Genomic DNA, 11,993 nt, shown 5'->3' with positions numbered 1-11,993 from the left:
CGCCACAGCCCTACACACTGACAATTACCATGACCGCCACAGCCCTACACACTGACAATTACCATGACCGCCACAGCCCTACACACTGACAATTACCATGACCGCCACAGCCCTACACACTGACAATTACCATGACCGCCACAGCCCTACACACTGACAATTACCATGACCGCCACAGCCCTACACACTGACAATTACCATGACCGCCACAGCCCTACACACCGACAATTACCATGACCGCCACAGCCCTACACACTGACAATTACCATGACCGCCACAGCCCTACACACCGACAATTACCATGACCACCACAGCCCTACACACCGACAATTACCATGACCACCACAGCCCTACACACCGACAATTACCATGACCACCACAGCCCTACACACCGACAATTACCATGACACCCACAGCCCTACAAGGAATGAAAAAAAGATGAATGAAAAAGGAAACCTTGATCACTGATCTTTAATAAGCTTTGCCTTCGACAGGGCTTTTGTTTATTTAAATTAGCACCTTTATGTAGACCACACCCACATCCTTTATGTAGACCACACCCACATCCTTTATGTCGACCACACCCACATCCTTTATGTCGACCACACCCACATCCTTTATGTAGACCACACCCACATCCTTTATGTAGACCACACCCACATCCGTTATGTAGACCACACCCACATCCTTTATGTAGACCACACACACATCCTTTATGTAGACCACACCCACATCCTTTATACCCACATCCTTTATGTAGACCACACCCACATCCGTTATGTAGACCACACCCACATCCGTTATGTAGACCACACCCACATAATTTATGTAGACCACACCCACATCCGTTATGTAGACCACACCCACATCCTTTATGTAGACCACACCCACATCCTTTATGTAGACCACACCCACATCCGTTATGTAGACCACACCCACATCCTTTATGTAGACCACACCCACATCCTTTATGTAGACCACACCCACATCCTTTATGTAGACCACACCCACATCCATTATGTAGACCACACCACATCCTTTATGTAGACCACACCCACATCCTTTATGTAGACCACACCCACATCCTTTATGTAGACCACACCCACATCTTTTATGTAGACCACACCCACATCCTTTATGTCGACCACACCCACATCCTTTATGTAGACCACACCCACATCCTTTATGTAGACCACACCCACATCCGTTATGTAGACCACACCCACATCCTTTATGTAGACCACACCCACATCCGTTATCCGTTATGTAGACCACACCCACATCCTTTATGTAGACCACACCCACATCCTTTATGTAGACCACACCCACATCCTTTATGTAGACCACACCCACATCCTTTATGTAGACCACACCCACATCCTTTATGTAGACCACACCCACATCCTTTATGTAGACCACACCCACATCCTTTATGTAGACCACACCCACATCCTTTATGTAGACCACACCCACATCCGTTATGTCGACCACACCCACATCCTTTATGTAGACCACACCCACATCCTTTATGTAGACCACACCCACATCCGTTCCACGCATGGATAGGGGTTGGAGGATTGTGATTTTTTAAAATCTATGTAGACCAGCCTGCGATACCCTAGCCCCTCGTGTTCAAATTAATCAAATGCAATGTATCTTATGAAGCCCCTTTTTCCATTAGCCGTTTACAGTTACCCAACCTAAAACCCCACAAAGCAAGCAATGCAGAACCACAGTGGATAGGAAGACCCAGGAAGACCCAGGAAGAACCTAGGAAGAACCAGGAAGAACCAGGAAGGACCAGGAAGAACCAGGAAGAAGCTAGGAAGAAGCTAGGAAGAACCAGGACGAACCTAGGAAGAAGCTAGGAAGAACCAGGAAGAACCAGGAAGAAGCTAGGAAGAAGCTAGGAAGAACCAGGAAGAACCAGGAAGAAGCTAGGAAGAACCAGGAGATTCTAGGAAGAACCAGGAAGAACCTAGGAAGAATCTAGGAAGAACCAGGAAGAAGCTAGGAAGAACCAGGAAGAAGCTAGGAAGAACCAGGAAGAACCAGGAAGAAGCTAGGAAGAACCAGGAGATTCTAGGAAGAACCAGGAAGAAGCTAGGAAGAACCAGGAAGAAGCTAGGAAGAACCAGGAAGAAGCTAGGAAGAACCAGGAAGAACCTAGGAAGAACCAGGAAGATTCTAGGAAGAACCATATAGAACCTAGGAAGAACCAGGAAGATTCTAGGAAGAACCATATAGAACCTAGGAAGAACCAGGAAGAACCAGGAAGAACCAGGAAGAACCTAGGAAGAACCAGGAAGAACCTAGGATGAACCTAGGAAGAACCAGGAAGAACCTAGGAAGAACCAGGAAGATTCTAGGAAGAACCAGGAAGAACCTAGGAAGAATCTAGGAAGAACCAGGAAGAAGCTAGGAAGAACCAGGAAGAAGCTAGGAAGAACCAGGAAGAAGCTAGGAAGAACCTAGGAAGAACCTAGGAAGAAGCTAGGAAGAACCAGGAAGAACCTAGGAAGAACCATGAAGATTATAGGAAGAACCATATAAAACCTAGGAAGAACCAGGAAGATTCTAGGAAGAACCATATAGAACCTAGGAAGAACCAGGAAGAACCTAGGAAGAATCTAGGAAGAACCAGGAAGAACCTAGGAAGAACCAGCAAGATTCTAGGAAGAACCAGGAAGAAGCTAGGAAGAACCAGGAAGAACCAGGAAGAACCTAGGAAGATTCTAGGAAGAACCAGGAAGATTCTAGGAAGAACCATATAGAACCTAGGAAGAACCAGGAAGATTCTAGGAAGAACCATATAGAACCTAGGAAGAACCAGGAAGAACCTAGGAAGAATCTAGGAAGAACCAGGAAGAACCTAGGAAGAACCAGGAAGAACCTAGGAAGAACCAGGAAGATTCTAGGAAGATTCTAGGAAGAACCAGGAAGAATCTAGGAAGAACCAGGAAGAACCTAGGAAGAACCAGGAAGATTCTAGGAAGAACCTTGGAAGAACCAGGAAGAACCATGAAGAACCTTGGAAGAACCAGGAAGAACATAGGAAGCTCCTAGGAAGAACCAGGGAGAACCCTATAAAGGAAACAAGCTCTGAAGGGTGGCCAGTCATCTTCTTCTCTTTTGGCAGCTCACCTTGGTAACTCCTAATTGGTATGTACCAGGTTTAACAGGACAGAGTTTATAGATCATCTCAACACAGCCCCCCCCCCTCCTCACCTTGGTAACTCCTACTTGGTATGTTCCAGGTTTAACAGGACATAGTTTATAGATCATCTCAACACAGCCCCCCCCCCCCCTCCTCACCTTGGTAACTCCTACTTGGTATGTTCCAGGTTTAACAGGACAGAGTTTATAGATCATCTCAACACAGCCCCCCCTCCTCACCTTGGTAACTCCTACTTGGTATGTTCCAGGTTTAACAGGACAGATTTTATGGATCATCTCAACACAGGCCCCCCCCCTCCTCACCTTGGTAACTCCAACTTGGTATGTTCCAGGTTTAACAGGACAGAGTTTATAGATCATCTCAACACAGCCCCCCCTCCTCACCTTGGTAACTCCTACTTGGTATGTTCCAGGTTTAACAGGACAGAGTTTATGTATCATCTCAACACAGGTCTCCCCGTCCGCTGGAGGTACCTCCTTTAGACACAGTAACGCCTTGTACCTGAGGAACACACACACACTTTATATGTAGCACAGCAACATCGTTCCTGGTCTGGACAACACTGATCTCAGACCAGAGGAAGTACCACCTCCTAGGTAGACACAGTAACGACAACCTGATCTCAGACCAGGAAGTACCACCTCCTAGGAAGAGAGAGGAACACCACAGGAGAGACTCATAGACAACACTGATCTCAGACCAGAGGAAGTACCACCTCCTAGGAGACCACAGGAGAGATTCATGGACAACACTGGTCTCAGACCAGAGGAAGTAACACCTCCTAGGAGACCACAGGAGAGATTCATGGACAACACTGGTCTCAGACCAGAGGAAGTACCACCTCCTAGGAGACCACAGGAGAGATTCATGGACAACACTGATCTCAGAGCAGAGGAAGTACCACCTCCTAGGAAACCACAGGAGAGATTCATGGACAACACTGGTCTCAGACCAGAGGAAGTACCACCTCTTGGAAGACTAAAGAAGTGACTCATGGACAACACTGGTCTCAGACCAGAGGAAGTAACACCTCCTAGGAGACCACAGGAGAGATTCATGGACAACACTGATCTCAGACCAGAGGAAGTAACACCTCCTAGGAAACCACAGGAGTGATTCATGGACAACACTGGTCTCAGACCAGAGGAAGTACCACCTCCTAGGAGACCACAGGAGTGATTCATGGACAACACTGGTCTCAGACCAGAGGAAGTACCACCTCCTAGGAGACCACAGGAGTGATTCATGGACAACACTGGTCTCAGACCAGAGGAAGTACCACCTCCTAGGAGACCACAGGAGTGATTCATGGACAACACTGGTCTCAGACCAGAGGAAGTACCACCTCTTGGAAGACTAAAGAAGTGATTAATGGACAACACTGGTCTCAGACCAGAGGAAGTACCACCTCTTGGAAGACTAAAGAAGTGATTCATGGACAACACTGGTCTCGGAGGACGAGCTGCCCTGAACAACAGAGAGCTACGGCATATTATTAGTCTGGGCCGCCAAAAGCAAAGAAGTGAGTGATGCCACTAAAGACTGTGACTTCCTGTCATGTGACCCACCTGTTGAGGAATTGGTAGAAGGGTATTCTGATTGGGTATCCCTCCTTCCTGATGCGTATGGTCTCCAGGATACCAGAGTAACGTAGTTGAGTCTTCACCAGCTCCGTCTCAAACTGGCCCGGTTCTTTGTGCTGGTTTGGCTTGATGCAACGTACAAAGTATGGATTACATCTGTAGAGACACACTTAGAATGTAAAAACCTTTAACCTTAACCATGAGGAACGTAGAACCCTGTAGAATGCTGTACTCAGAACTCTAGAACCCCAGAACTCGGAAGCCCCAGAACCCTAGAATTAGAACCATAGAATGTTGTACTCAGAACTCTAGAACCCCAGAACTCGGAAGCCCCAGAACCCTAGAATTAGAACCATAGAATGTTGTACTCAGAACTCTAGAACCCCAGAACTCGGAAGCCCCAGAACCCTAGAATTAGAACCATAGAATGTTGTACTCAGAACTCTAGAACCCCAGAACTCGGAAGCCCCAGAACCCTAGAATTAGAACCATAAAATGTTGTACTCAGAACTCTAGAACCCCAGAACTCGGAAGCCCCAGAACCCTAGAATTAGAACCATAGAATGTTGTACTCAGAACTCTAGAACCCCAGAACTCGGAAGCCCCAGAACCCTAGAATTAGAACCATAGAATACTGGACAGGATCTAGTCTTCAAAATTCTAGGGCACCAATTGGGCCACACACTGGTTGAATCAACGTTGTTTCCACGTCATTTCAAAGTGGAATAGACAATTGAATTGTCCGTGCCGAGTGGGTAGGCAGTATATAACGGGAGAACCCCCTAGAACCCTGACCTCTCCATCTTCTCCACCAGGTCCTGCAGACTGCTCTGGAACTTGGCACTGACGGTGTTGCCGGCGAGGCGGCGGGCGGTGGAGCCCCTCCTGGCGGCAGAACGCTGCTGAGACGCCAGACCCTCACTGTGTTGGAGGAACAGGTTGGACACCATGCGGTTCTTACTGCTACTGAACAGCTCCAGAACGTCCTGACGCACCAGGTCAAAGTTCTTATGGAGGAACTTATGCACCTAGAACAGGGGGAGGGGTAGATAATGTTAGGAGGACATCAACAGGGGGAGGGGAGATAATGTTAGGAGGACATAAACAGGGGGAGGGGAGATAATGTTAGGAGGACATCAACAGGGGAGGGGAGATAATGTTATAGCATCAACAGGGGGAGGGGAGATAATGTTAGAGGACATAAACAGGGGGGGGGGAGATAATGTTAGGAGGACATAAACAGGGGGGGGAGATAATGTTATAACATCAACAGGGGAGGGGAGATAATGTTATAACATCAACAGGGGAGGGGAGATAATGTTAGGAGGACATAAACAGGGGGAGGGGAGATAATGTTAGGAGGACATCAACAGGGGGAGGGGAGATAATGTTATAACATCAACAGGTGGAGGGAGATAATGTTAGGAGGACATCAACAGGGGGATGGGAGATAATGTTAGGAGGACATCAACAGGGGGGGGGAGATAATGTTAGGAGAACATCAACAGGGGGAGGGGAGATAATGTTAGGAGGACATAAACAGGGGGAGGGAGATAATGTTATAACATCAACAGGGGAGGGGAGATAATGTTATAACATCAACAGGGGAGGGAGATAATGTTAGGAGGACATCAACAGGGGGAGGGGAGATAATGTTATAACATCAACAGGGGAGGGGAGATAATGTTATAACATCAACAGGGGAGGGGAGATAATGTTAGGAGGACATAAACAGGGGGAGGGAGATAATGTTAGGAGGACATAAACAGGGGAGGGGAGATAATGTTATAACATCAACAGGGGGAGGGGAGATAATGTTAGGAGGACATCAACAGGGGATGGGAGATAATGTTAGGAGGACATCAACAGGGGAGGGGAGATAATGTTAGGAGAACATCAACAGAACATCAACAGGGGGAGGGGAGATAATGTTAGGAGGACATCAACAGGGGGATGGGTAGGTAATGTTAGGAGGACATCAACAGGGGGAAGGGAGATAATGTTAGGAGGACATCAACAGGGGGAGGGAGATAATGTTAGGAGAACATCAACAGGGGAGGGGAGATAATGTTAGGAGGACATAAACAGGGGAGGGGAGATAATGTTAGGAGGACATAAACAGGGGGAGAGAGATAATGTTAGGAGGACATCAACAGGGGGGAGATAATGTTAGGAGGACATCAACAGGGGAGGGAGATAATGTTAGGAGGACATCAACAGGGGGAGGGGAGATAATGTTATAACATCAACAGGTGGAGGGGAGATAATGTTAGGAGGACATCAACAGGGGATGGGAGATAATGTTAGGAGGACATCAACAGGGGAGGGGAGATAATGTTAGGAGAACATCAACAGGGGAGGGGAGATAATGTTAGGAGGACATAAACAGGGGGGGGGAGATAATGTTATAACATCAACAGGGGAGGGGAGATAATGTTATAACATCAACAGGGGGAGGGAGATAATGTTAGGAGGACATCAACAGGGGAGGGGAGATAATGTTATAACATCAACAGGGGGAGGGGAGATAATGTTATAACATCAACAGGGGAGGGAGATAATGTTAGGAGGACATAAACAGGGGAGGGGAGATAATGTTAGAGGACATAAACAGGGGAGGGGAGATAATGTTATAACATCAACAGGGGGAGGGGAGATAATGTTATAACATCAACAGGGGGAGGGGAGATAATGTTAGGAGGACATAAACAGGGGAGGGGAGATAATGTTATAACATCAACAGGTGGAGGGGAGATAATGTTAGGAGGACATCAACAGGGGATGGGAGATAATGTTAGGAGGACATCAACAGGGGGAGGGGAGATAATGTTATGAGAACATCAACAGAACATCAACAGGGGGAGGGGAGATAATGTTAGGAGGACATCAACAGGGGGATGGGTAGGTAATGTTAGGAGGACATCAACAGGGGGAAGGGAGATAATGTTAGGAGGACATCAACAGGGGGAGGGGAGATAATGTTAGGAGAACATCAACAGGGGGGGGGAGATAATGTTAGGAGGACATAAACAGGGGAGGGGAGATAATGTTAGGAGGACATAAACAGGGGGAGAGAGATAATGTTAGGAGGACATCAACAGGGGGGAGATAATGTTAGGAGGACATCAACAGGGGAGGGGAGATAATGTTAGGAGGACATCAACAGGGGAGGGGAGATAATGTTATAACATCAACAGGGGAGGGGAGATAATGTTAGGAGGACATCAACAGGGGGATGGGAGATAATGTTAGGAGGACATCAACAGGGGGAGGGGAGATAATGTTAGGAGAACATCAACAGAACATCAACAGGGGGAGGGGAGATAATGTTAGGAGGACATCAACAGGGGGATGGGTGGGTAATGTTAGGAGGACATCAACAGGGGGAAGGGAGATAATGTTAGGAGGACATCAACAGGGGAGGGGAGATAATGTTAGGAGGACATCAACAGGGGAGGGTAGATAATGTTAGGAGGACATACACAGGGGAGGGAGATAATGTAGGAGGACATCAACAGGGGGAGGGGAGATAATGTTAGGAGGACATCAACAGGGGGAGGGGAGATCATGTTATAACATCAACAGGGGGAGGGGAGATAATGTTAGGAGGACATAAACAGGGGGATAATGTTAGAGGACATCAACAGGGGGAGATAATGTTATAACATCAACAGGGGGTAGATAATGTTAGGAGGACATCAACAGGGGGAGATAATGTTAGGAGGACATCAACAGGGGGAGGGGAGATAATGTTAGGAGGACATCAACAGGGGGAGGGAGATAATGTTATAACATCAACATGGGGGGAGATAATGTTAGGAGGACATCAACAGGGGAGGGGAGATAATGTTAGGAGGACATCAACAGGGGATGGGAGATAATGTTAGGAGGACATCAACAGGGGGGGAGGGGAGATAATGTTAGGAGAACATCAACAGAACATCAACAGGGGAGGGAGATAATGTTAGGAGGACATCAACAGGGGGATGGGTAGGTAATGTTAGGAGGACATCAACAGGGGGAAGGGAGATAATGTTAGGAGAACATCAACAGGGGGAGGAGATAATGTTAGAGGACATCAACAGGGGAGGGGAGATAATGTTAGGAGAACATCAACAGAACATCAACAGGGGAGGGAGATAATGTTAGGAGGACATCAACAGGGGGATGGGTAGGTAATGTTAGGAGGACATCAACAGGGGGAAGGGAGATAATGTTAGGAGAACATCAACAGGGGAGGGGAGATAATGTTAGGAGGACATCAACAGGGGAGGGGAGATAATGTTATAACATCAACAGGGGGAGGGAGATAATGTCATAACATCAACATGGGGAGGGGAGGTAATGTTAGGAGGACATCAACAGGGGGAGGGGAGATAATGTTAGGAGAACATCAACAGGGGGAGGGGAGATAATGTTAGGAGGACATCAACAGGGGAGGGGAGATAATGTTAGGAGGACATAAACAGGGGGAGGGAGATAATGTTAGGAGGACATCAACAGGGGAGGGGAGATAATGTTAGGAGAACATCAACAGGGGGATGGGAGATAATGTTAGGAGGACATCAACAGGGGAGGGAGATAATGTTAGGAGAACATCAACAGAACATCAACAGGGGAGGGGAGATAATGTTAGGAGGACATCAACAGGGGGATGGGTAGGTAATGTTAGGAGGACATCAACAGGGGGAAGGGAGATAATGTTAGGAGGACATCAACAGGGGAGGGGAGATAATGTTAGGAGGACATCAACAGGGGGAGGGGAGATAATGTTAGGAGGACATCAACAGGGGAGGGGAGATAATGTTAGGAGGACATCAACAGGGGAGGGGAGATAATGTTATAACATCAACAGGGGGATGGGAGATAATGTTAGGAGGACATAAACGGGGGGAGATAATGTTATAACATCAACAGGGGGGTAGATAATGTTAGGAGGACATCAACATGGGGAGATAATGTTAGGAGGACATCAACAGGGGGGAGATAATGTTAGAGGACATCAACAGGGGGAGATAATGTTAGGAGGACATCAACAGGGGGGAGATAATGTTAGGAGGACATCAACAGGGGGGAGATAATGTTAGGAGGACATCAACAGGGGGGAGGGGAGATAATGTTAGGAGGACATCAACAGGGGGAGGGGAGATAATGTTATAACATCAACATGGGGGTGGGTAGATAATGTTAGGAGGACATCAACATGGGGAGGGGAGATAATGTTAGGAGGACATCAACATGGGAACGATAGAATGGATTGTATTATTACTTCAGGTGTGTGTGTGTGTGTGTGTGTGTGTGTGTGTGTGTGTGTGTTTTTTTTACTTGGTATGTGACTTTCCCAGCGTAGTGTTTCAGTGTGAACTCTGGGAGGGGCATCTTTGGCCGGGCATACAGATCGCTGTTCCCGTGGTGATAGTTGCACTTCTGGAGGAAGGTGTGGTCTGTCGCCTTGTCAACAGGACAACAGGAACAGGAAGTTAAACTCCGGAGTCACAGAGTTACCGAACTAGGGCTGTTTTCTAACTCGCGTAGTTGGTCCCCGTTATTTACGATACTTCCTTCATTTAAGCAAAGACTTCTGGGATATTAGAATTCTATTTTCTTTACCTTTGTTTATGTTAAACCTAGGTGACACACAGGAAGTGACGTGGCTACCTGGGGGAAGCCGCACTGGTCATCCAGGATCCTCAGTATCCCATGAGGCTTAGCGGCGATGAGGTTGATGACGGCCTGGTTGTCGCTGAAGGGAAGCTCTTGCCAGCTGATCTGCTCACGGATGTACTCCTCCTGCAGGAAACAGCAGACATACCGGCTCAGAACACGGACGCCATTTTGGGTCAAGGCCCATAGGTTGCACCGTGAAATGGCTTATTTACAAAACCCTTAACCAACGATGCAGTTTTAAGAAATAGAGTTAAGAAAATATTGACTAAATGAACTAAAGATTTAAAAATAATAATAATAACACAATAAAATAACAATACCGAGGCTATATGCAGGGGGGTAGCAGTACAGAGTCAATGTTCGGCGAAACAGGTTAGTCAAAGTAATTTGGGGGAGGGGGTAAATGTAAATATTAGATTATTTGTTCAGCTGTCGTATGGCAGTAGAAGCTGTTGAGGAGCCTTCTGGTTCTTGACTTGGTCCTCCGGTACCGCTTGCCGTAGAGAAAACAGCCTCAGCAGTAGAAGCTGTTGAGGAGCCTTCTGGTTCTTGACTTGGTCCTCCGGTACCGCTATTCGTGCGGTAGCAGAGAAAACAGCCTCAGCAGTAGAAGCTGTTGAGGAGCCTTCTGGTTCTTGACTTGGTCCTCCGGTACCGCTTGCCGTGCGGTAGCAGAGAAAACAGCCTCAGCAGTAGAAGCTGTTGAGGAGCCTTCTGGTTCTTGACTTGGTCCTCCGGTACCGCTTGCCGTGCGGTAGCAGAGAAAACAGCCTCAGCAGTAGAAGCTGTTGAGGAGCCTTCTGGTTCTTGACTTGGTCCTCCGGTACCGCTTGCCGTGCGGTAGCAGAGAAAACAGCCTCAGCAGTAGAAGCTGTTGAGGAGCCTTCTGGTTCTTGACTTGGTCCTCCGGTACCGCTTGCCGTGCGGTAGCAGAGAAAACAGCCTCAGCAGTAGAAGCTGTTGAGGAGCCTTCTGGTTCTTGACTTGGTCCTCCGGTACCGCTTGCCGTAGAGAAAACAGCCTCAGCAGTAGAAGCTGTTGAGGAGCCTTCTGGTTCTTGACTTGGTCCTCCGGTACCGCTTGCCGTGCGGTAGCAGAGAAAACAGCCTCAGCAGTAGAAGCTGTTGAGGAGCCTTCTGGTTCTTGACTTGGTCCTCCGGTACCGCTTGCCGTAGCAGAGAAAACAGCCTCAGCAGTAGAAGCTGTTGAGGAGCCTTCTGGTTCTTGACTTGGTCCTCTGGTACCGCTTGCCGTGCGGTAGCAGAGAAAACAGCCTCAGCAGTAGAAGCTGTTGAGGAGCCTTCTGGTTCTTGACTTGGTCCTCCGGTACCGCTTGCCGTAGAGAAAACAGCCTCAGCAGTAGAAGCTGTTGAGGAGCCTTCTGGTTCTTGACTTGGTCCTCCGGTACCGCTTGCCGTGCGGTAGCAGAGAAAACAGCCTTTGACTTGGGGTGACTAGAGTCTTTAACAATTTTATGGGCTTTCCTCTGACACCGCCTGGTATATAGGTCCTGGGTGGCAGGAAGTTTGGCCACTTAACAGGGTCAGAACACAGGTGCCATTTTG

The 11,993-nt window shown here is 47.8% G+C and overlaps 1 protein-coding gene across 1 annotated transcript in view; it reads right to left on the bottom strand.

The window, feature by feature from the left end:
- Positions 1–1,016: 1,016 nt before the first annotated feature.
- The window catches only part of LOC135569034 (unconventional myosin-XV-like), a 37,056-nt gene continuing 26,079 nt past the window's right edge, over positions 1,017–11,993 (bottom strand). The window contains exons 8-14 of the mRNA XM_065015858.1: positions 10,420–10,551; positions 10,087–10,212; positions 5,557–5,789; positions 4,747–4,917; positions 3,562–3,679; positions 1,282–1,500; positions 1,017–1,229 (exon numbers count right to left, since the gene is read on the bottom strand). Of these exons, the coding sequence (XP_064871930.1) occupies positions 1,017–1,229; positions 1,282–1,500; positions 3,562–3,679; positions 4,747–4,917; positions 5,557–5,789; positions 10,087–10,212; positions 10,420–10,551 (1,212 nt within the window). The remainder of the gene's footprint in view (positions 1,230–1,281; positions 1,501–3,561; positions 3,680–4,746; positions 4,918–5,556; positions 5,790–10,086; positions 10,213–10,419; positions 10,552–11,993) is intronic.

This window comes from Oncorhynchus nerka, unplaced genomic scaffold (genome assembly GCF_034236695.1).
Source record: "Oncorhynchus nerka isolate Pitt River unplaced genomic scaffold, Oner_Uvic_2.0 unplaced_scaffold_1255, whole genome shotgun sequence".
In the NCBI taxonomy this organism is placed as follows: domain Eukaryota; kingdom Metazoa; phylum Chordata; class Actinopteri; order Salmoniformes; family Salmonidae; genus Oncorhynchus; species Oncorhynchus nerka.
The sequence above is the reverse complement of the archived record's forward strand: the minus strand, read 5'-3'. Positions and strand labels throughout refer to the sequence as shown.